This window comes from Scyliorhinus torazame, chromosome 17 (assembly GCF_047496885.1).
Source record: "Scyliorhinus torazame isolate Kashiwa2021f chromosome 17, sScyTor2.1, whole genome shotgun sequence".
NCBI classification, from domain to species: domain Eukaryota; kingdom Metazoa; phylum Chordata; class Chondrichthyes; order Carcharhiniformes; family Scyliorhinidae; genus Scyliorhinus; species Scyliorhinus torazame.
This window is the reverse complement of record NC_092723.1, coordinates 139,168,279-139,193,261: the sequence shown is the minus strand read 5'-3', so window position 1 is coordinate 139,193,261 and position 24,983 is coordinate 139,168,279. Positions and strand designations below refer to the sequence as shown.

Below are 24,983 nucleotides of genomic sequence, written 5' to 3'. Positions count from 1 at the left end.
ACGGCTTGGGTCAGTGTCTGTGCAGAGTCTGCACGTTCTTCCTGTGTCTGCGCCAGTTTCCTCCCACAAGTCCCGAAAGACGTGCTTGTTAGGTGAATTGGACATTCAGAATTCTCCCTCAGTGTACGCGAACAGGTGCCAGAGTGTAGCGACTAGGGGCTTCTCATTGCAGTGTTAATGTAAGCCTACTTGTGGCAGTAATAAAGATTATGTTACCACAAATGAAGAATTTAATTTTGATTGGATTGGTTGGGGTTAATTTCTTTGTAACAGAGGAGAACGAGAGGAGATCGAATTGAGCTGTATTAAATGAAGAGAAGTTTAGGTTGAGTGGTTACATAGATACATAGAACATACAGTGCAGAAGGAGGCCATTCGACCCACTTAAGCCCTCACTTCCACTCTATCCCCATAACTCAATAACCCTTCCTAACCTTAATGAACACCAAGGGCAATTTATCATGGCCAATCCACCTAACCTGCACGTTGTTGGACTGTGGGAGGAAACCGGAGCACCCGGAGGAAACCCACGCAGACACGGGGAGAACGTACAGACTCTGCACAGACAGTGACCCAGCAGGGAATCGAACCTGGGACCCTGGCGCTGTGAAGCCACAGTGCTAGCCACATGTGCTATCGTGCTGCCCCTAAAGGCAAGAAGGATCTATTTCCCGGAGCAAATAGTTAAATAACCAGGAAGCATAGCACGGTGGCAGTTAGTTGAAGGATGAAAGGAGAGTTGAGAAGAATCTTTTTCACCCAGAGGGTGGTGGGGTCTGGAACTCAAGAGTGGTAGCAGAAGCCGAGTCACACTTAAGAGCATATTTGTGGTTTGCACTTCAAATGCTGTAACACGCAAGGGACCAAGGACTGGAAAACAGGGTTAGGGTGGATATCTATTTTTCAGCCAGCACAGGCACAATGGAGTGTCCGGCCACCTTAAAAATTATTTTTTTTAGAAAATCCAATTATTTTTTCCCCCAATTAAGGGGCAATTTAGCCTGGCCAATCCACTTGCTCTGCACATCTTTGGGTTGTGGAGGTGGGATCTATGCAGACACGGCGAGAATGTGCAAACTCCACATGGACAGTGACCCAGGACCGGGATCGAACCCATGTCCTCGGTGCCATGAGACAGCAGTGCTAATCACTGCGCCACCATGCCGCCTGTGTATGGCCACCTTCTGTGCAGTAAAGTTTTTGTTTCTATGTTTTACAATGTTAAGAGATGCTGCAGAAATACAAGTAGTTGAGGTTCATACATGGCACCCAATTGCTGCTGGTATCTGTGGAATCATATCCAGCATAATTCAGAGTTTCCAGGAGCAGGAAAAAAAAAGTGGGTGAGGAACGGTTTGGGAACGGAGGTGGAAATACATTAAGAAACCAATGCACAATTGTTTTTTAAACAAACATTTCAGAAACTTACTTTGCAGATACTATATTGGCTCCACAGTAACAAAGCTTCCAATTGGTTGGTTTACTTTGAACTGCTGCCAATCCTTTATCTCACTACAGGAAAAGGAAAATGCCTCATTCCACCTGTCTCTTACCAGGGTTGTATCTGGACTCGGAAGCCCCCCATCCTCCACCCACGCGCAGCGAGCTATTTCCCCACGAGGACGAAGGCTTCTGATTGGTCAGCCCTGGTGGTGGGCGGGACGGAGCGGTAGTGTTTTTGGGTGGCAGAGGGACTTTCCACAGCTCATGAGCCAGGGAAGCATTGGTAACCGGACCAGGAGACCAAGTGGATTTGGGGTCACCGATTCTGGCTGTAAATTGAAAACACAAATAGAAGGTCAGCATTCATATATCAAATACTTACACACCAGACACACAGTTGCAGTCTGGCTTTGGTCAGTCCCCCAAATTCATTGAGCAAGGGGGGAGATTGGTTATTCTACCAAGTTCGAGCAGTGAAGGAGTAAGCATCATGCCCGGCATATCCTTACAACAGCCTGGTGGATGGCTACGAGACAGCATTAGTGACATAGTGACACAGTCACACACAGACCAGAAGACAAGCCAATGAGGAAAATCAGGATGGAGAAAACAGAGGTACATTTATCGAAATCCTCCCATTAAAAAATGATTAAAGAAATGCCTCAGTTATAGAAACATCTACAAACCCACAGGCTGTGGATGAAATGTATTATAAACAAACCTGCATAGCAGACTTTTCATACTGGCATGCTTAGAGGGGGATTTTGGTCATGGTTAGTTCAAGCTCTGTATGAAGATTCCTACCTGGAGTGCTTTGTGCTGTACTGCTGAGGGAACTATTGTAGCTGGAGGCACCAACAAGGGACCAGGCACTAGTTGAAGGCAGCGTGGTGTTCATAGATGAGGACGACCCTAATGAATATACACACGGTGACACATCAATGACTTGTTGAGAGCAGTGCACATAAATTATTTAAACCAGGAAATAACATTTTAAAAACAGAATTAATAGAGTTAAATTGTTACTTCTGGATGTTAAATGAGGTAGGTTGATCGAGGCAGTAAAGCATAAAACTTGACATTTTCTAAACACAAGGCACATAATGTTTCCTAAAGTACGTATGCTCTTATCCAGGAATTTCCCCTTCCTCATATGGAGGATTCAGGATTCCTTTTTTCTTAAAAAAAGGATACATCTCTTGATTCCTCCCTTCTCCTTGCACAAGTTTCATCAGTCAATCAGACAGCATGGGATGCAGTGCAGTGCAGGTGGAGCTGCCTCTCTAGCAATCTGATTATCAACCCATCACCAGCAGCATAACAGAAGTCCTGACCTCCACATGCGAGGCTGCACAACGCAAACAAAGAGCGAGAGAAGCCAGACATCCCTTTTATGCAATTTAAACATTTTTCAGTTTTAACACTGGCTTCACTAGGGTTGGGTTTCCTATTGGAATGGACACGCACCAGCCAGAAAATGCCACTTCAGTAATGGATAGCTAGAGGAAGTCAGGTGACAGCTACACCCACAGATTTGGTTTATAAAGCATCAGCCACTGTTCAATAGGCAGCACATGGCCTGGGTGTCAAAAAGATTGTGGTTCAAGTTCCACTCTAGCGATATAATCTAGGCTGACAATCTATTGCAATAAAATGAGTGCCACATAGTTGGAGGTACCATCATTCAGATGAGCCATTAAACCCCAGTCCTACTTACCCTCTCATGTGGATGCAATCCTGCTTTAGGGAAGTTATCTGCACAAATTGGTTGCCACGTTTCCTACATAACAACTGTGACTGCACTTAAAAAGTAACTTCATCGGTTGCAAAGTACTTGAGGTCATGAAAGATGGCACAGATGCAAGTCTTTAAGTAGCAAATTGGGGCTACAATTGAAGACTGGGAAGGCAGTGTATGAGGGTACAATCAACGGAGAATTGATAAATGCAGGCTTGGTCAGTATATCGGTAAATCTTTAGTTTAGTCTATTCTAAGACTTGAACTATTCATTAGTATAAAAACCAAAGCCAATTTGAGAATTTATCATAATTGAAATCAGTGTTCAAGCAGATCCAGGGGATAAAGTTAAAATTAAATAATAGAGGATACTAGGTTTGAATTGTTAATAAAATTATAATCCAAGGTTCAGTTAACCTTCTGACAGGTTCTGAAAGTGATATCAACATAGGAAAAGCAGTCATCAGTACGTAACTGGAGAGTCATTATTTTAGTAGAGTGTTTGATAGTCTAGAGTCGCAGCAGGACAGCCGTGTCCTATATGGAGTGCGTATCTTGTCCCATGTGAGATATCCAGAACATTTCTTGCATCCTGGATAATCAAATGTGCAGGAAGTCTCAACAACTGCAGACGGTCGAGCTCCTGGTTTCGGAAGGAAATTACAAAGAGGTGCAATAATTCTAAGTTGTTATAATGGGGGGTCTTTAACTACCCCAACATAGACTGGAATAGTAATAGTGTAAAAGGCAAAGAGGGGAAATGTTTCTGGTGTGTGTTTGGGAAAATTTTCTACATCAGTATGTTTCCGTCCAATGAGGGAGGAGACATTTCTGGATCTAGTTCAGGGAATAAGGTGGATCAATAGGGAAACATTTAGGGGACAGTGATCGTAGTATACAATTTAGGTCGGCTATGGGAAAGGACAAGAGTAATCCAGGCTATGAACAATTGATTTGGGGAGAGCCAATCTAAATGGGTGACAATGGATCTAGCCCAGATAAATTGGCAGGCAAAAGTGTAATTGAACAATAGGCTGCCTTCAACGAGAAGATGGTTCAGGCACAGTCAAGGTACATTCCCACAAGGGGCAACAATCGGGTAAACAAATCCAGAACTTCCTGTGCAATGAAAGACAGAGTAGGATGATGCAGAAAAAGGATGCAAATGACAGGGGTCAGGTATATATAATGGCGAATCAGAGTCAGCATATAAGATCCAGAGGGGAAGTGAAAAAATTAGAAGCAGAATACGAGGAGACACTATTAGCTACCATAAAAGGGAATCCAAAAGTCTTCTATAGGTATACAAATAATAAAAGGGTGGCAAAAGTAGGAGTGGGGCTGATTCCGGACCTAAAAGGGCGTTAATGCATGGAGCCGGGATACGGATGGGCATCAGTCTTTACCCAGGAAGATGCTATGATGTGGAGATGCCGGTGTTGGACTGGGGTGAGCACAGTAAGAAGTCTTACAACACCAGGTTAAAGTCCAACAGGTTTGTTTCAAACACTCGCTTTCAGAGCGCAGCTTCTTCATCAGGTGAGTCAGTAAGATGCTGACCAAGTTAATGTGAAAGAGGAGGTAGCTGAGACTCCAATGAGCTAACAATTAATGAAGAGGTATTAGATAGACCAGCTGTATTGAAAGTTGATGAGTCACCAGGACCAGATGAGATGTAAAAACCTTTAGAAATAATAATTCAGGATCAAATCGGATTAATTCAGAAATGCCAGCACGGATTTGTTGAGGGGAAAATTGTGTTCAACTAATTTACTTAAGCTTTTTCATGAGGTAACAGAGAGGGTGGATGAGAGCAATATGTTTAACATGGTGTACATGGACTTCCAAGGGCATTTGATGAAATACTACACAACAGGCTTGTGGGCAAAATTAGACTGATTGAATAAAATAGGCTGAGTGACAAGAAACAGAATACTGGTGAACAGTTGTGTTTAGGTTTATAGTGAGGTATCCCAAAGCTCAGTATCGAGACTTGGGTGCAGAGGGCACAATTTCAAAATTTATGGATGACTTAAAACTTGGATGTATTGTGAACTGTAAGGAAGATAATGTTAAACTTCAAAAAGAATGTTAAAGTCCTACAGATTTATTTGGAATCACGAGCTTTTGGAGTGCAGTTCCTTCATCAGGTGAGTGAAGAGGTAGGCTACACAAACACAGCATACATAGACAAAACCAATGATGCAAGATGATACTTTGAATGCAAGTCTTTGCAGGTAATTAAGTATTTACAGGGGCAGCACGGTGGTGCACTGGTTAGCACTGTTGCCTCACGGAGCCGTGGTCCCAGGTTCGACCCCTGCTCTGGGTCACTGTCCGTGTGGAGTTTGGGCATTCTCCCCATGTTTGCATGGGTTTCACCCCCATAACCCAAAGATATGCAGGGTAGGTGGATTGGCCACACCAAATTGCCCCTTAATTGGAAAAAATTATTTGGGGACTCTAAATTTTTTTTTTTTTTTTTAAATTACATCTTTACAGGTGCAACAGGAGAGAGGGATAATCGCAGGTTAAAGAGGTATGAATTGTCTCAAGCCAGGACAGTTGGTAGGATTTCGCAAGTCCAGGCCTGATGGTGGGGGGGTTAAATGTAGTGAGACATGAATCCATGATCCTGGTTGAGGCTGTACTCATGAGTGCGGAACTTGGCTATCAGTTTCTGCTCGGCGATTCTGCGTTGTCATGCGTCCTGAAGGCCACCTTGGAGAACGCTTACCCAAAGATCAGGGACCTCTGATGGACCATCATTGGCTTTGTCTATATATGCTGTGTTTGTGTAACCTACCTCTTCACTCACCTGATGATGGAGCTATGCTCTGAAAGCTCGAGATTCCAAATAAACCTGTTGGACTTTAACCTGGTGCAAGACTTCTGACTGTGCCCACCCCAGTCCATGTCGGCATCTCCACTTCAAAATGGCAGACAGTTTGGTGGATGAGGTAGTAAATGGCAAATGAAATTTAATGCAGAGTGTGAAGTGATTCATTTTGGTAGGAAGAATGAATAGATGCAATATTAAATAAAGGGTACAATTTTAAAGGGATGTAGGAGCAGGAGGACCTTGGGGTATATGTACACATCATTCATGTTGCCATGGAAGATTGGAAGAACAGTTAATAAAAAGGAATCCTGGGCTTTATACATAGGGGCATAGAGTACAAAAGGAAGGAGTTTGTCATAAAGTTTGTAAAACATTGTTCAGCCTTAATTGGAGTATTGCCTTCAGTTCTGGGCAATACACTTTAGGAAGGATTTGAAGGCATTAGAAAGAGTGCAGAAACAATTCGTAAGAATGGTTCCAAGGGTTAGGGACTTCAGTTATGGATGGATTGGAAAAGCTAGAGCTTTAGAGAGAAGATTTGATAGAATTGTTCAAAATCATGATGTGTTGGATAGAGTAGATAGAAAGAAGCTGTCCTCATTGGGGAAAGAATAAAGAACTGGAGGACATTGATTTAAAGTGATTGGCAAAACAAGCAACGATAACACAAACAACTTTTTTTATGCAGTGAGTAGTTAGGTTTGGAAGGCACTGCCTGTGTTTGGTGGAAGGAGATTCAATTATAGCTTTCAGAAGAGGATTGGATGGCGATCTGAAAAGAAAAGATCTGCAGAGCTACAATGAAACAGCCAGGAGAAATACAGTAGGTGGGTTGCTCTTGCAGAGTGCTGGCAGGCACACAGGACAGGCTGAACAGCCTCCCTTCTGTGTGGTAACAATTCTATGAAGCTATGTTAGCCTCTGGAACACAAATCAATTTGCAATGAAGAAATGCATGCTTTACAATTTACCTTCAGTTGAACTTCATGTGTTGCCCACACTCTCTTATATCTGCTGTCATTTGTCCCCTCAAAAAACAATCCTTGACCCCATCATCCTTGCAAATTATCACCAAATCTCCAACCTTCCTTTCCTCCCCAATGTCCTCGAATGAGTTGCCACCTCCCAAATCAGTGCCACTCTTTCCCAGACCTCTAATCAGCTTTCCACCCCTGCCACTGTAAGGGTTCTAATCAAAGTCAATGACAAGCTGTGTAGCAATGACAAAGGCAAATTATCTGCCCATGTCCTTTTTGACCTGTCAGCTACTTTTCCCACTCTTGCACGATTACCTCTGCTATTCCCAAAGGATCTATCTTTGGGTTTCCCCCCATTTCCCATCTATATGTTACCCCTTGGTGACATCATGTAGAAGCACAGCCTGAGTTTTCACATATTTGCTGCCGACACCCGGCTTTACCTCGTGACCACCACTCTGAATTAAATTTTCATTCTGCTCTCCTGACATCCAGTACTGCAAGGTCAGACATTTCCTGCTATTAAATACTGGGAAGACTTGAAGCCATTGTTTCCAATCCCTACTCTAACTCCATTCCCCTACTGACTCCTTCCACTATCTGGCAATTGTCTGAAACCTAACCAGACTGTTAGCAACCTTGGTGTCATATTTGACCCAGAGATGAGCTTCTGATCACATATTTGCAGCAAGAACATCTACTTTGACCTCTAATGCTGCCCTTGCATCACATTTCCTGAAACCCTCATTCATGCCTTTATTACTTCTAGACTTGACCAATGCATGCCGGGCATATTTCCTACTTTTTACCCATCGCAAACCAGAGGTCACCAAAAACTCTGCTAACTATGTCTTAACTTACACCAACTCCTGTTCATTCATTAACTCGGTGTTCACTGACCATGCTGGCTCCTGACCAGTGTTGATTTTAAAATTTTCATCCTTGTTTTTAAATCCATCAATGGCCTCACCCCTCTCCTTCTCAGTAATTTTCTCCAGCCCCACAAACCTCAGTTATCTGTGCACACTAATTCATGCCCTTTAAGCAGCTCTAATTTTAATTACACTGCCATTGGTGGCCATGCCTTAGACTGCCCAGGCGGAGCTCTGGACTTCCCTCAAAACACCTTTCTGGTTCTTTTCTCTTGAAGATGGGCCGAAAAAAACTACCTCTTTAGCCAAGACTTTGGTCATCTGACCTAATATCTCTATGTCATATTTTGTTTTTTAGTGCTCCTGTGCACTTTGGCACAGTTTACCTTAAAGACATTTTATAAATAGAAGTTGTTGAAAGAACACATCGAGGATGACACTCACCATTGTTCCTGTCCCTGAGGAGATCAAGATCCCGAGCAGTAGAGATCGATAGACTGGTCATCACACTGCCAGGAGTGACGTAAGGGTCAGTTTCAGGGTCAATGTTTTGATAACCTTTCCAAGGCTCACCAGGGCGAAACTCTAGTCAGAAGAAGAATCAAACAGTGAATTTGGGTATTCCAGAGGGTGCCAGATCCTGGGAAAACACACTCCAAAAGAGAAGCCCTCAAGAAGAGGCATTAAATGCACAAAGAGCTCTGGGTATAAACACACAACAGGCCAAAACCTCAGTTCAATAGTAGTTGACCCAAGCAGTGCCTGTTCCTCCCCTTATTTACTTTTAACAACTAACTTCTTACACACAGTCCATTTGTGATTAACCCAATTTCAAATTTCCCCCTCCTTGCTCCTATCTTAACATCACAGCTCCAGGCCTTTATTTCCATTTTACAGACCCATTATCCTAAATTTAGCAAATTACTCATCTGACCGAGGCAAAACGTATGGAAGAAACAACATGAAAATATTTCACGGCCATTGCTTTTGCTACTTTGCACAGGCTGCAGACCAACACAGTCAGTTGCACCAGATGCTGGAACAATGTCACCTGTAGCCACCCGAGTTGGCCACTTCCCGACTTAAAATGGAGAACAGCAAAGGCTGAAGGGAAATTCAGCCAACACAGGCAAAAACTAGCAGGTGCACGTTTACTGTGTATTAGACTCTGCAGAAATCCAGACAGCATCGATACAAGCAGCCATCTGCATAGTAATGTAGCAGCCATCTATATAGTAATGAGCGATCCCCGGGAACAATCGAAACATTTTAAGGTAAACAAAGCCACGCCAGACTCCTCGGCGCCAGCAGGAGCCAACACAAAAGAGGTTAACGGACACTTAAAGATCGCCCAACGATCAGGGAACCGCTCCAGCATTGGAGAAATCTAACCAAGTGATTGGAACGAAGTCCAATCACTTGGAACCAGGTACGGGGTCCGCCCCGAAGGGCGGGAAGCCCCTGGGGACTATAAAGTAAAGCCCCCAAGTTCAAATCGTCCTTCTTGACAGGGTCACTCAGCAACGCGAAGCAACCCCTGAGAGTGAACTGTTCAGCGGCCTCCAAGCAAGTAAGTCTCAAGTCAACGCTCGCTACGTGATAGGCGCTCCGAGCTACCAGTCCATGCCAGCTTTTGAATCCCGTAGACTCAGGACCTGAACGAAAGGCCATTTGTTCCCCTGACCTGGTGGGCCAGTCCAAAGCTAAGTATAGGCCGGTTAGTTATAGAGATAGTTTATTAAGTAGAATTTATGCATGAGTAGCGATTTACTGTGTATAATAAATGTGTTAGAATTTAATCTTACTAATTGGTGTATTGAGTTATTGATCATTACTTGAACTTGAACCCCGTGGCGGTATCATAAAGATACCTGGCGACTCTAGAGCAAAGGTTATAAAACAGAGCCAATTGAAACTACCAAAAGTTAGCAACACACCCCAAAAGAATCATTCCACACCTCCAACACAGCTGTACTCTATCCAACATCACACCCTTAATAAAAAAATCTTCATGACCCCATGACAGACACAGGATTGCCTGTGGCTCAATGAACCACATGAAGTAGGAACTTTAAACCAATGGAAAATTATGTAATTCACACAATAGATATTAACAACTGTAAATTCTGGAAGTCAGACAAAACATACAAGGAACCCACTGGCCAGTTTGCACCTCAAGTAGACAGGATCATAACAGCACAGAAGGCCACCATTGTCCATTGAGTTAATGTTGGTTCTTTACATGATTAATCAGTGCCATTCCCCGTTTAATCTCCATCGCCCTGCAAGTTTATTTCCCTGAAGTGCCTATCAAATTTCCATGTAAAATCATTGATTGTCTCTGCGTCCACCACCCTTGCAGGCAGTGTGTTTCATTCAGGTCACTACCACCTGCTGTGTAAAAATGGTTCTTCCTCACATCCCCTCGCTATCTCTTGCCCAAAACCGCAAATCTGTGTCCCCCAGACCTTGTGCCATTGGCTATTGTAAACAGCATTTCTTTGTCCACCTTATCTAATCTGGTCATAATCTTGTATACCTTATCACACCGCCCCTTAACTTCCTTTGGTCCAAGGAGAACAAGCTTAATTTCTCCAATGTAACCGTGTAGCTAAATTCCCTCATCATTCCTAAGGTTTTGTGGCTAGAAGTGGGTGCAATACTCCAGTTGTGACCTAACCTAAACTTCATATGGTTCGGCATTACATCCTAGCTTTTGAACTCAATAGCTCTATTTATAAAACCTAAATCTCAAACTTTGTTAACTACACACTCATTATGTTCTGCCACCTTCATATGAAGCCCTGGGTCACTGTCCCTGATCATACTTGAGAACTGTGCCATTAAGCCCATATTGTCTCTCCCTATCCCTTCTGTCAAAATGCATCACCTCACATTTTATCTGCCACTTGTCTGTCCATCTGCTAGCCTATGTCCTGTTGTGATGAATTGGCATCATCCTGTTGCCACACCTCCAGGTTTGGTATCATCGGCAAATTTTGACATTTTACGCTGTATTCTAAAAAACACTGTCTTAGCACTGATCCTTGGAGAACATTGCTGTCTACCATCCTCCAGTCTGAAAAATACCCATTTACCACAACTCTGTTTTCTGTCCTTAAGCAAATCTTTTATCCAAGCTTTAACTGACCTTCCTATTTCATGAGCTTCAATTTTGTTAACGAGCCTTTATATGACCGTCGAACCGTTTCTTTAAAAAGCATATAAACAACATGTACTGCACGCCTTCACCAACCTTTCCTGTTGCTTTTTCAAAAAATACAATTAGATTAGCTAAACATTATCTGCCTATACAAATCTATAAGGGTTCTTCTTAATTAACTCAAACCTCTTCCAAGTGCCTGGTAACTGTTTCCTCCTGATCATTGGTTCTCAAACTGTACCCACCACAAATATTTAACTGATCGGCCTATAGTTGCAAGGAATGTCCATACACACTTCCTTGAACAATCCACCGACACATCCCCCGTATTTACGGAAGATTATGGAAGAATTCACCTAACATGCATCAAAGAACCTCTTTTCTTGTTTCATATTTTCAAACTCCTTCATCATCCAAGGATGTCTTTGGTTCCCCTGCTGCCGGCTTGTGCCTGAAACACCTCTTCCTTAAAGACCACCCATTGCTCGGTTTTTCTTGTCAAGTTTCAATCCCATTTTCTCCTGGTTAGATCCCTTCTCATCCCATTGAAGTTAGCTCTCTCCCAATTTAGAGGTCTTCCTTTCTCTACTCCATTGCGGATCTATCCCTGATGATACGATGATCACTTTTACCCAAGTGTTTCCCCACCACCACTTGCTCCACCTGGTCCAATTCATCTTCCAGCACTAGATCCACCCACTGCTCCTTCCTAATTGGACTGAGAACGTATCAAGGAAGTCCTCCTGAACACATTTCAGAATTTCTTCCTGCTCCTTTTCTTTACTCTAACAGTATCACAATTGATATTTTGGGTGATTCAAGTCCCCCCACAGATCAGCACTCTAGTTTTTGCAGATCTGTGTTTGCCCTGCAGATTTGCTGCTTTATTTCTCCCTATTTGAAGGCCTGTAGTATAACCCCTGAAGCATGATGGGCTTCTCAACTAACTAAATGGATTCAGTCCTTTGCCTCTCAAGGACACTCTCTTCCCAACACCATGTTTTTCCTAATCAGTTCTGTCATCCAACCCCTCTATCTTTTCTGAACACCTTGTATCGATGAATATAAAGCAGCAAGTCCTCATTATTTTTAAGCCATGTTTCCAGAATTGTCTTTTCATCATGTTTCCACACAGCTATTTACATTTGGGAGTTCCTTATCCACCACACTGTGTCTACATACATGCATTCTAAATTGTCTTTGCGTTCCTTGTACCCTTCCTATCTTCCTTCTCTTGTACTACCCAATACTCTTACTCCCTTATGCATTCTATTCCTATTTTCTCCTTCTGCTTGCTAGTGTCAATTTAGTTTAAACTATCATCACACACTGATTAATCTTTCCCAAGTCACTGGTCCTAATCCTGTTGAGATGCAACCGGTCCCTTTTTAATAGATGTTTCCTGCTCTAAAAGTGGTCCCAATGCCCATGAATCTGAAGCCCTCATTTCTGCATCATTCTTCAAGCCACACATTGATCGATCTTACTCATCTCTCCATTTCTTCTTTCACTGGCAGTAATCCAGAGATTACTATCATAGTCATAGAAGATTACAGCACAGAAAAGGTCCTTCAGCCAATCGTGTCTGCGTTGCTTAAATACAATCACCAGGGCAGCACGGTAGTATTGTGGTTAGCACTTGCTTCACAGCTCCAGGGTCCCAGGTTCGAGTGTCTGCGTGGGTTTCTTCCCACAGTCCAAAGATGTGCAGGTATGGGGTGGATTGGCCATGATAAATTGCCCCTTAACTGGAAATTATTTATTTCCAGTTAAGGGGCAATTTAGCATGGCCAATCCACCTACCCTGCACATCTTTTTGCATTGTGGGGGTGAGACCCACAGAGACACGGAGAACGTGCAAACTCCACACAGGCAGTGACCCAGAGCCAGGATCGAACCCGGGTCCTCGGCGCTGTGAGGCATATCTAAATACTTCTTAAATGTTATGAGGGTCTCTGCCTCCACCACCCTTTCAGGCAGTGAGTCCAAGACTCCCACCACCCTCTGGGTGAAAAAGTTTTCCCTCACTGGATCTCTCCACCAAGGGGAAATGTCTGTATATCTATCCATGCCTCTCAGAATTATATCTCAATCTTATCCCTCTGCTCCAAGGAAAACAATCACAGTCTATCCGATCTCTCTTCATAACAAAAACTCTCCAGCCCAGGCAATATCCTTGTAAATCTCCTCTGCACCCTTTCCAGTGCTATTACATTCCTCCTACAGTTATATTCCAGATCTGCACACAATACTCTAACTGTGGCCGAACCAAAGTTTTATACAGTTGCAGCATAATCTCCTTGCTCTTAAAATCTATGCCTCGACTAATAATAAAGGCAAGTATACATATGCCTTCATAACTATTTTATCCATCTGCCCTTAAGGGACCGGTGTACATGCACACCAAAGTCCCTTTAATCCCCGGTGTGTCATCATGTATTCCCTTGCCTTGTTTGTCCTGCCCAAGTGCATCACCTCACACATATCCTGATTGAATTCCATTTGTCACTGATCAGCCCAGCCTGTTTATATCCTCCAGCAATCGAAGGCTAACCTCCTCACTATTTACCACCCCATCAATTTTCATATTATCCCCAAAGTTACTGACCAACCTTCTTACATTCATATCTAAATCATTTATATAAAACACCAAACAGCAAGGGTCCCAAAACTGCAGGATCCCACTGGACACAGGCTTCCAGAGACCCGGGGAAAGCTTAGGGTCCTGGGTTCAAATCCCACCATGGCAGATGGTGGAAATTGTATCCAATAAATATCTGGAATTAGAAGTCTAATGACAAAACCATTGTCAATGTCGCAAAAACCCAGCTGGCTCACTAATGTCTATCAGGGAGGGAAATCTGCCATCATTACCCGATCTGGCCTGCATGTGATTCCAGACCCACACAGCGCTGCGGTTGACTCTTAACTGCCCCCCACTGAAATGGCTTAGCAAGCCACTCAGTTTAAGGGCAATTAGGGCTGTGCAGCAAATGTTGGCTTAGCAAGCCACTCAGTTTAAGGGCAATTAGGGCTGGGCAGCAAATGTTGGCCCAGCCAGCGATGCCCACATCCCAAGATTGAATTTAAAAAATTGGAAAAACACCCCTTGACCATCACCCTCTGCCCCTGCCACTCAGCCAATTTTGGATCCAATTTGTCAAATTTCCTTGGATCCCATGGGCTCTTACCTTCGTTATCAATATCCCCATGTGGGACCTTATCAAAAGCCTTGCTGAAGTCCAAGTAGACTAAGTCAAATGCATTTCCCTCATCTACACACCTGGTCAACTCTTCGAAAAATTCAATCAAGTGGTCAGATATGACCTTCCCTTAACAAAACATTTCTGATTGTTCTTGATTAATCCCAACCACTCCAAATGCAGATTAATTCTGTCTCAGAATTGTTTCCAACAGTTTCCCCATCATTGGCGATAGGCTGACTGGCCTGTGGTTTCCAAGTTTATCCCTGCCTCTCTACTTGAATAATGGTATCATTGAGGTCCTACTCTTTTAACTTCCTCCCTAGTTTCTAAAAGTCTGACCATAGGACACCGATACCTGTCATCTCTATTCTGTAAGTACCACAACTTTTGGCTCGCTCACCTTCCCCTGCAGAACATTCTGCACTTTCCCCAGGATGCTCTTTACCAGGTAGGCAACGTATCATGCACGACTCACAATGACCACTCCAAAAATGTATCTGTCCTCCTAACTAAGGAATCTTTTTTAATGGTGCATTTCTACATTTTCCTTTGTCCCTTTGCCCATTGATGCCATTGTATGGACTGCACACCTTCAAGGTGTCATCACTCCCAGCAATCTCCGATGCCGAGTGCCAGTTTGAGAGTGAGACACATTCCAAAGATTCTTGCACTTCATGACTCGTTACTCTTCAAGATGGATACCGATCTACTATCCTGATCACCTTCTCTGGTGACCACTTCCGGGTGGGAGATCCAGGAAACCCTCATCCTCCTTGATGTTCCGCAATAACTCCAGCTGCCACTGAAGTTCAGAAACCCTGGGTGGGATTCTCCGTTGCCAGACGACGATATCGTAACCGTCGATCGGGCGGAGAATCCCTTCCGACGGCCAAATAGGGGGCGGCGCTAGTTTTCGAGTCTCCGCCCCCTCCAAAATGGCGTCGTCGAGTTGCACGCCATTGGAATGGCATTGACGCATCATCGGAAGACCCTCCCCTGATGCTCCGTCCCCGACCGCGTGGTTGACGTGCGATTTGAGCGGTTGGGAACCGGCGTGGCAGCCGGGGACTGATCCAGCTCCGCCACAGTTGGCCGGGAGCCGTGCTGCTGGCCAGGGGGGTTTCCGCAAGGGCTGGGGGGACTGTTGGGGGTGGTCAGGGGTTGTCCTGTGAGGCCATATTTAGGTCCACACACGGCCGGTGCCATGCTGTACGGCGCGACCGCTGCAGGTCATCGGCAAGCGCATGTGTGGCCACGGACCCAGCCATTCTCCGGCTATTTTTGGCACGGGTGCCGGGAGTTTTACCCAGCGCTGCTGCTAGCCCCTCACCGGTCCCGGAATCGGTGAGGGTACAGCACCAAATTTGGCGTTCCAAAATGCCAGTTCTCACGCCTGCGTCGGCACATAGCCGCAGAAACAGAGAATCCAGCCCCCTGTATTTGAGCTGAAGCAACTGGAGACACTTTCAACAAGACACGTGCAGTGTCCAGAAGTTCCAAATGGTGCAGGAATTGCAAGCAATAGGTCTCAGCTACACAACCATGTTCAGGAAAAGTTAAACACAAAAACTAAACTAAATATTAGAAAGAGATCAACCCTTAAACCCCCATACCTACCAAATCTCTCAAGTTCAGTACTCTCTAGAAGCAGTATCTGTAGATTTTGATTCTGGGCTACAGATTAACATTTTAGAGAATCTGTAATTAGAAATCCGAACTGGCAAATATATGGGCTACTTCACCCTGTGCTGCATTGTAAACCTCTATGGCTCTATTATACCTGGTATTGTCTAACATGTCATACATTTACAGTATTAGTGGTGTTAAAGAGTCTCCATTCAATTGGCTGGACATGTAAGCAGACCAGTGCATCAACAATAGTGGAATTTGTACTGCTGCATATGGTTTATTCAATGTGGCACGTTCAAACAGTAAACAAATGCCAACAACAATACAGGTCACCATGCGCCCATCTAAACTTTCCTTTCCGCTTCTTCTGTAGATGTACCAAATCCCTGAACAGACAATTTGCTCTGTTCCACTGACACCTCTCAAGTCCTCTGTGATAAAACGAACATATTCATTACACTGGGCCGAAGCATGTTAACATACACTGGGAATTAAATAATTAAAACACTCAAAGGCACAAACACAATTAAATCTGAATGAGATATGGCTGCAGACTTTTATAAAATTTGTTCATGGGGATGTAGGCGTCACTACCAAGGCCAGCATTTATTGCCCATTCCTGATTGCCCTTGAACTGAATGGCTTGCTAGGTCATTTCAGAGATCCAAGGCAGACATTTGTTATTCCAACTGAGTATTACAGAAAGGATACAAGGTGGTCAAATCACACACACACACATAGTTAGCAGTCATGCCTGATGTGATAAGATAGCTAACTGAGGGAGATTATTGCATTTCATTTTCACTAATACTGCATTTTTAGGAAATTTCCTTCCTAAAGCTCCTTTAATACATTCTTTAAAACCTACCTCGCTGATCAAGCTTTTGGTCATTTGCCCTAATATCTCAAGTGGCAGTGTCAAATTTTGTTCTTTACTTGCCCTTTGGAATGTTTTACTGCATTAGAAGTGCTATGTAAGCATAATTGCTGTATTTGGATAATTTATGAGTACATTAGGGGCTGGGTCACTAACACCCTTAATCCTGGGAGTCACATGCAGATCCTGGTTTCAGAATCCTGCATCTAGCATCGGTTACAACCTTACCGAGTGTCCAATGTCTTACCTGGTGGCCAATTAACATTGCTAGACAGCTTATCACTGGGTGATTTGGCACTTGGCCAGCCATCTCCAACAGATCCAGGAGGACTGGCCAGAGAGTTCATGGAAATGTCAAAGTGACCAAAAGGAGATTCTTCAAGCAACTTGCCAGAACAAATACTAAGACCACTTGAAGTAGCACCTGAGGAAAGAAAACGTGCTTGCTTAGTTTCAAACTTCACCACAAAACAGCACTAAAATAAGATGGCACAGCTCAAATAACAGCATAAAGTGGCCTTTTACTGGTCACGAGAAAATACCATGATCCAGAAATTCTCTGTGCAGACTATTCAAATACCGAGGACTCACATTAATATTCTGCTTGTAATTATTAAGGGAGTCAATGGTGCCTTACCATGTTTGCTGGAGTTTTGATCTAGAGAGGAATTGACAGGAAGATTCTCTGAGGCAGTCCATTGCTTCAGTCGGGACTGTTGAGATTGTGGCTCTTTCAGGTTAACAATACTGCCGAAATCCAGGGGTACATTCAAGTTTGGATTCAAGCCTAAGGAAGCAAATCAATTTTGAGTTAGGGGTGAAAAGGACAGACCCAAACACGCAACATTAAGATGGTATACTCACAATGCAACTTATAGGAACCACAAAATCATACATGATAAATAAACACCCTCTATCCTTCTCTCCAATGACACTGACATGTTCAGATAGTTACTCAGAGTACAGCAGCTCACTGGTACTTTGTTAATCCTTAAAGCGTGACGAATGAGAGTCAGTAGGCCATTCTATCCTGGGGAGATTCAGGACAGATCCTGATCCCGCCATCAGTCACGCCTGGGCCAGACCAAGCAGTTGTGACAGATTTTCTCCCCCAAAGGCCAGTGGTGAACCTGTTATGATTTTAAAAAAATAATGATCTGGCAGTTTTTCATGGTTATTTCCCTCTGGTGCCAGCCCACATATTACCAGCTTTATTTAATTGAATTTAACAGCATGCCTGCCATGTGATCTGAACTCATAGTCCAGTTTACAAGTGTCAGGGGAACACTGGACGCTGAGTCAATGGGACACCTTCAATTTCACTCAGGTACGTGTAGACCAAAGATTATACAAACAGATTATTCACCTCTTGACATAGACCTTTCTTGACTGGAAGGCTTCCTTCCTGCATGTTGATGGATGGGTGAGCCTGGTATGTGGCTATTTGCATTACACAGTGGAGGGCTGAGGAGGCTGTGGTTTGGGCTGTTGTCAGGAAGAAACATTTTGGGCAAGGGATAGTGTGAGGGCATGGGGGAAAGAAGAGCAGCTTGTGGCACCGTGGGATCGGATTGCCCTGGACTGGGTTGGGGAAACCCACCTAAAGGGTAGCTGCTGTAGGAGTTGAGCGAAGGCGGCTCTTTTGCTTGCAGCTCATGAGGGGAGGGGGGCATGAGGTTCTCCGGGAAGGGCTTCATGGAGGTCTGATGCATTGGCTGCTGCTGCGGTGGAGGCTGCTGCTTCAGAAGGCTTGTATCCAGTTGACGGGGGTGTTGCAGCATCTGTTGCATGTTGAGCACACGAGCAGCCTGAACATGTGGGGAGGGAAAAAACAGGCGTTTAGTGGTAATACATTCCAAGGTCTAGTTAGTATTTGTTGCAACTCACCATTAGTCCCTCTCCACATTAAATAGCAGCAACACAAACTTTAACATTCTAAAATCCAGTGATTTTAGAAATTTTGAAGTTGAAAAGGATTTGACCTCTTTGCCAGGACTCTGCTGCTGTACCTTTTGAAATAAGCAGCTCTGCCAGAAGAGATTGCGAATTAAACAGGGGGAGCAGGGGGATTGGTGGAGTTCGATATTTAAGCCTAGCTTATTAAAGGACGCTACCGTTAATTTGTGCTAAATTCAGAAGTTTCAGAGTAGACACGAGCACAAAATCAACCAACACACACATCGTCTGTGCATCCACCAACCTTCCTCCATCACGGACCCAGTGCAGCCACCCATCCCACCACGGTCCAGTGCAGCCACCAACCTCCCTCCACCACGGTGCCAGTGCAGCCACCATCCATCTCCACTATGGCCCCAGTCCATTCACCACTGCCTTCCACCAAAGCCTCAGTGCAACCCCTACAACACTAGAGTTTCTGTACAGCGAGGCATGGTACAAAACAGATTCCATACACCAGGTAATTCAGCTCATGTTTGACTAGGACACAGAAGAACATTTCTTCCCAACTCAAGTCATTGTCTTACTTAAATCATTGGTATATTTAGTCAGAAATCTATTGATATCTCCAGAATTCTCAAGCTTAATAGCGGATATTCGAAAAGACTTTACCTGCTCTTGAGACTGACGCATGGATCCAGGCACGTTCCTCTGATTCTGTGCCTTTTGTTGCTGAAGCAGCAGTCGCTAATATTAAGAAAGGACAGTAAAATTGTAAATGGAGCAATCAATGGTTAACTGGTCACGCATCGAACATCAAAAACCTGATCCTCGAGTGGGTCTCAACCGGTCACATTCTGTAATTTTGACCCATATGAAGATATTTTAAGTTATTGCATACGGAGGCCTGTGGGGAGGTAATTACCTAATTCTGCAAGATGGCTTGGAACTGAAGAAACTGAGGGACATTGGGTGCTGTCATTTGTCAGGACCTTGTTTTATTGCTGACTGAAAGTCCATACATCGGAAAGGACATTTTTCTCCTTAACTTTGCAATGGCTGACAGCATTAGATGCAAATACTTTTCTCATTTCCTCGCTTGCTTTTACTGATAGTTGAAGCACTGAATCCCGGCATGAAAAGTTTGGATTCCCTACTCCATTCAGTCTGATTCACACAGGGATGAGCCAGTGATACATCACAGTCCATGGCTGGGGGATGGGGATGGGAGAGGGTATCTGAAGAGAAATAGAGAAATCACACCTACCTGGAATGCACTTGTTACCTTTTCATTGATGGATGGATTGAATAATTACAGAAATTCCAACCGGTCCTATTGCAGCTATTTTCTACACAAGTGTTTGGAAGGGGTGTGGGTGACAATGGTGTTCCCTCCAGAAATAGGCCAGACATATGTGTTCTACAAGTCTAAGAATAAGCTAAACTCGCTATCCATTGCCAATAAATGCTGTTCAATGCTTCAGGCTGCTGTGGGGATGCCATGCTGACAGGCACTACACAAATTCTGAGGTGTTGTGTTGTCATCTTACTTAAGTGTCAGCAGTCACTCGGGTGACTGCAACAGAGTGGACCCTGTTCTCACAACACCACAAGCATGTTTTTAGCAGGGGCCACCGAATGATCAAAATGAATCCAGGCTAATCCAAGGCACAGACATGCATTACAGCACTCACACCATTGCCCTTAATGAGATGGGTGCAGATCAAGGATTAAACCTAGGATATTCAGTCTAAATAGCACTGTCCTCTGAATGAACTTAGTTAATGAGATTCATTGTCCCTATTCGTATACAGCAGGATCATAGAAACAAACTGTTGCTGTACCTGTAGCTGGGAGATCTGTGAAAGTTGAGACAGCTGGTTCAACTGGGAGAGCTGGTTCAGCATGGCTACCTGCTGGGGGCCAAAATTCAATAGTGCAGTGTTTAGGCTCCCATTGGCTGTTGCATACTTCAGTAATGATGCTGGAACCTTTTAGAAGAAAAGAATATTTTAAAATGAGCCACCAGGATTCAAACATATTTTCAACATGCCTAATTATTAATGGGTATCCAGACATGTAACCTTATTGTCCTAGTGCCACCTACATCATAGAATTTACAGTGCAGAAGGAGGCCATTCGGCCCATCGAGTCTGCACCGGCTCTTGGAAAGAGCACCCTACCCAAGATCCACACCTCCACCCTATCCCCATAACCCAGTAACCCCACCCTACACAAAGGGCATGTTTTTGGAAAATTATTGCAAGTTAAAACAAATCTGCAATATGCATGGTTGAGGGATCAATCATTTTCTGGAAGCCCCACAGCTTCCCATCGCCTCCTCTGCAATGCTCATTCATGAGCTGGAGGGCCTTGTACCCTCCACCAGCACCATGCAGAACCTTGCCACATAGTGAGACTTGGGAATGCTACGTATTATTACACATCCATTGCCAATTTACCTTTCCACCAAGTGTGGGAAGCATTGCATTACCTCAACCAATAGCTATCAGCAACAGAAATGTTTTTTAAGATTTGTTTGATGTCACTATGGGATATACACCCATACTTAAAAAACACGATGCAGAGCAAGTTCTGAATTCCAAGCATACAACAGTTCATTCAGTAGACCCATCACCCTAAAAGCTGGGGACAGATGAGTGGAGAGACACTTACGATATATGGCTAGGGGATATTCCTCCCATGCTGTCCCCAAACAATTTAGAATGAGTTGCACCGAGACATCAAACCATCTTAGTTAGAACAAAGAACACATATCTATGGACCCATGCTTGCCACCCACACCAAGAATTAAGTTGAAATTTTGGCAAGTGACCAAACTCCTATTGCAGTTATTTGCTCAATGGAGCAAAAGAAGGGAGAAACTGAGAACAGTAAAGAGAACCACAAAAGTAAATGTTTGTATACCTGAGGGGATAATAATGGAGGAGGCACTTGAGCGCGGAGATTAGGCTGAGATGAGTTAAGAGGTTGTGCTGGAGGCTGTTGCATGCCCCTGGCTTGTGCTGCTGCATTGCTGCCGCCAAATATATTAGGATTGCCATTCTGTAAATGAGAGCACAAGCATCATCAGAGCAAAGATCCATGATTTTAAATACATCACAGCTTCATACTAGAAAGTCCCACAAAAACAGTCAGTGTGGAAAAAAAACAAGAGAACAATGCACTGAACATTCAACAGGTTTCACACCAACAGGTCCAATGTTGACAATTGCTTGTTCTGTTTCCTTTGAATACATTGAACCATGGCCTTCTCCTCTACCCTTAGCTGCACCTTTTTAAAATTAACCTATCCATCCCTGAATTTCTATTTGCACTGTGGCTATTTTTCAACCAACCATATCTACAAATGTTAAATATATCAACTGATGGACTTCCAGTTGCGGCTATGCCTGGGTAGGTCGCATGTTCGGCAGCTCCCGCCGTGAACGGACTTTTGGGCCCTCTTGAGGAGCACCAGTGGCACTTGGACGTCGATTCACATTGTGGGAAGGCAGCAGTAAGGTTCTCTCAGCATTGCAAGGTGTGGACCAGGAGTGGAGCAGTCAAAAAAGTGATCTTGGGGAACAGAGGAGAACGGGCGCGATAAAGTAAGATGGCGGCAGGCAGAGACCAGGCAAAGTGGGCGCAATGGTCGCGGGAGCAGGAGGAGTTCCTGAAAAGCTGCTTTGCAGAGCTGAAAGCAGAGATGCTGGCCCCAATGAAAGCGTCGATTGAGAGGCTGGTGGAGACCCAGAAGGCTCAAGGGACGGCAATTAGAGAGGTGCAGCAGAAAGCCTCTGAAAACAAGGACGAGATCCTGGGCCTGGTGGTGAAAGTGGAGGTGCACGAGACGCTGCATAAAAAAAAATTAACCTGTTTTTTTAAAAAATTCATTAACGGGATATGGGCATTTCTGGCCAGCCAGCATTTATTGCCCATCCCTAGTTGTCCTTGAGAAGACTGTGGTGAGTTGCCTTCTTGAACCGCTGCAGTCCTTGAGGTGCAGGTACAGCCACAATGCTGTTAGGGAGGGAATTCAAGGATTTTGACCCAGAGACATATATTTCTACTTCAGGATGGTGAGTGACTTGGAGGGGAACCTCCAGGTGGTGGGGTTCCCAGGTATCTGCTGCTCTTGTCCTTCTATGATGTGGAGATGTCGGCGTTGGACTAGGGTGAGCACAGTAACATATATGTATATATAGACAAAGTCAAAGATGCAATACGATATATCGTATCGCTTCTTTGGCTTTATCTATATATATGTTTCTGGAACCCACCTCTTCATTCACCTGAGGAAGGAGCTGTGCTCCGAAAGCTAGTGATTCTAAACAAACCTGTTGGGACTTTAACCTGGTTGTCGCGCGATGTCCGTTCATTCGTTGTCGCAGCGTCTGCATGGTCTCGCCAATGTACCACACTTCGGGACATCCTTTCCTGCAGCGTATGAGGTAGACAACGTTGGCCGAGTCGCACGAGTATGTACCGCTGCACAAAAGGATGTCCCGAAGCGTGGTACATTGGCGAGACCATGCAGACGCTGCGACAACGAATGAACGGACATCGCGCGACAATCACCAGGCAGGAATGTTCCCTTCCAGTCGGGGAACACTTCAGCAGTCAAGGGCATTCAGCCTCTGATCTCCGGGTAAGCGTTCTCCAAGGCGGCCTTCAGGTCGCGCAACAACGCAGAATCGCCGAGCAGTAGCTTTTGGCCAAGTTCTGCACACGAGTGCGGCCTCAACCGGGACCTGGGATTCATGTCGCATTACATTCATCCCCCACCATCTGGCCTGCGAAATCCCACCAACTGTCCTGGCTTGACACAATTCACACCTCTTTAACCTGGGGTTACCCCATCTCTGGATCTGTAAAGATTTAATCACCTGCTAATGCTCGCATTCCAAGCATTGTCTGGTATCTTTGAATCTGTCTATATATATATATGTTTCTGGAGCATACCTCTTCATTCACCTGAGGAAGGAGCAGCGCTCCGAAAGCTAGTGACATCGAAACAAACCTGTTGGACTTTAACTTGGTGTTGTAAGACTTCTTACTGTGCTCACCCCAGTCCAACGCCGGCATCTCCACATCATGGCTTCCCTAACCATGAGCACATTCAGGTGTGCAAATTGTTTGTATTGAACCAGTCAATGACTTGTGCACAATATTCCAGAGAACAGGATCATGGCTGCACTGCAGTGTCATAGCTGCTGGATACTTTGATATCCATCCCAAGGTGGTCTGTACAAAGGATCTATAGGCAGGATCAGGAAGCATTTTTTTGGGGGTTGGGTACATGATATATCATTGATCCAATGTGCAGTGTGAATCACAGAATAATAGTGCAGAAGATGCCCTTTGGCCCATCGAGCGTGCACAGGTGCAAAAAAGACACCTGACCTGCCTTCCTTATGCCATTTACCAGCGCTTGGCCTATAGCCTTGAATGTTGTGACGTGCCAAATGTTTATCCAGATATTTTTTAAAAATGTAAGTACCCAATTCATTTTTTGTCCAATTAAGGGGCAATTTAGCGTGGCCAATCCACCCACCCTGCATATCTTTGGGTTGTGGGGGTGAGATCCACCCAGACACGGGGAGAATTTGCAAACTCCACACGGACTGTGACCCAGAATCGGGATGGAACCTGGGACCTCGGCGCCACAAAGCAACAGTGCTAACCACTGCGCCGTCCCCATCTAGGTGCTTTTTAAAGGATTGAGGCGACCCGCCTATACCACCCTCCCAGGCAGTATATTCCAGGCCGTCACCACCCTCTGGTTAAAAACATTTTCCCTCAAATACCCTCAAACTTCCTGCCCCTCACCTTGACTTGTGACCCATAGTAACTGACCCTTCATCTAAGGGGAACAGCTGCTCCCTATCCATGCCCTTACTTGTAAAGCTCAATCAGGTCGCCTCTCAGTCTTCTCTGCTCCAGCAAAAACAACCCAAGCCTATCCAACCTTTCTTCATAACTTAAATATTACATCCCAAGTGAACAGAAACAATGGCAGGATCCTTAACAACTCTGATAAGAGAAATATATAAAATATTCAAATAAAGATAAGAGGGTGCATGGTAAGGCCAGAATAATGGAATTAATAAGGTAGCTTAGTGAGCTGCCACAACATAAATGGCTCAAATAGCCCTTTTCTGTTGTTAAGTTCTACTTTTGGCTGCTGATTGTCCCATCATTTCTCACAAGTGAGAGAAAGTGCTAGAACAGAGCGGAAATTATAGATCTCCAGCGTTCTAAGGAATATTTATTGAAGGCCACACATGAATCTACAAGCAAGCATGTCAAAGGAGTCAGACACCGATTGCCCGTTTCAG

At 44.4% G+C, this 24,983-nt stretch overlaps 1 protein-coding gene across 13 annotated transcripts in view; it reads right to left on the bottom strand.

The window, feature by feature from the left end:
- The window catches only part of LOC140394184 (trinucleotide repeat-containing gene 6A protein-like), a 383,091-nt gene that overhangs the window by 23,904 nt on the left and 334,204 nt on the right, over positions 1–24,983 (bottom strand). For 9 of the 13 annotated variants that reach the window (XM_072481149.1, XM_072481147.1, XM_072481151.1 and 6 more), the window contains 9 exons: positions 21,571–21,708; positions 20,487–20,633; positions 19,315–19,389; positions 18,113–18,554; positions 17,384–17,533; positions 16,994–17,170; positions 8,316–8,456; positions 2,248–2,355; positions 1,554–1,772 (listed from right to left, as the gene is read on the bottom strand). In XM_072481149.1, coding sequence (XP_072337250.1) covers positions 1,554–1,772; positions 2,248–2,355; positions 8,316–8,456; positions 16,994–17,170; positions 17,384–17,533; positions 18,113–18,554; positions 19,315–19,389; positions 20,487–20,633; positions 21,571–21,708 — 1,597 coding nt within the window. The remainder of the gene's footprint in view (positions 1–1,553; positions 1,773–2,247; positions 2,356–8,315; positions 8,457–16,993; positions 17,171–17,383; positions 17,534–18,112; positions 18,555–19,314; positions 19,390–20,486; positions 20,634–21,570; positions 21,709–24,983) is intronic. The other 4 variants (XM_072481155.1, XM_072481156.1, XM_072481158.1 and 1 more) reach the window with 1 other exon arrangement.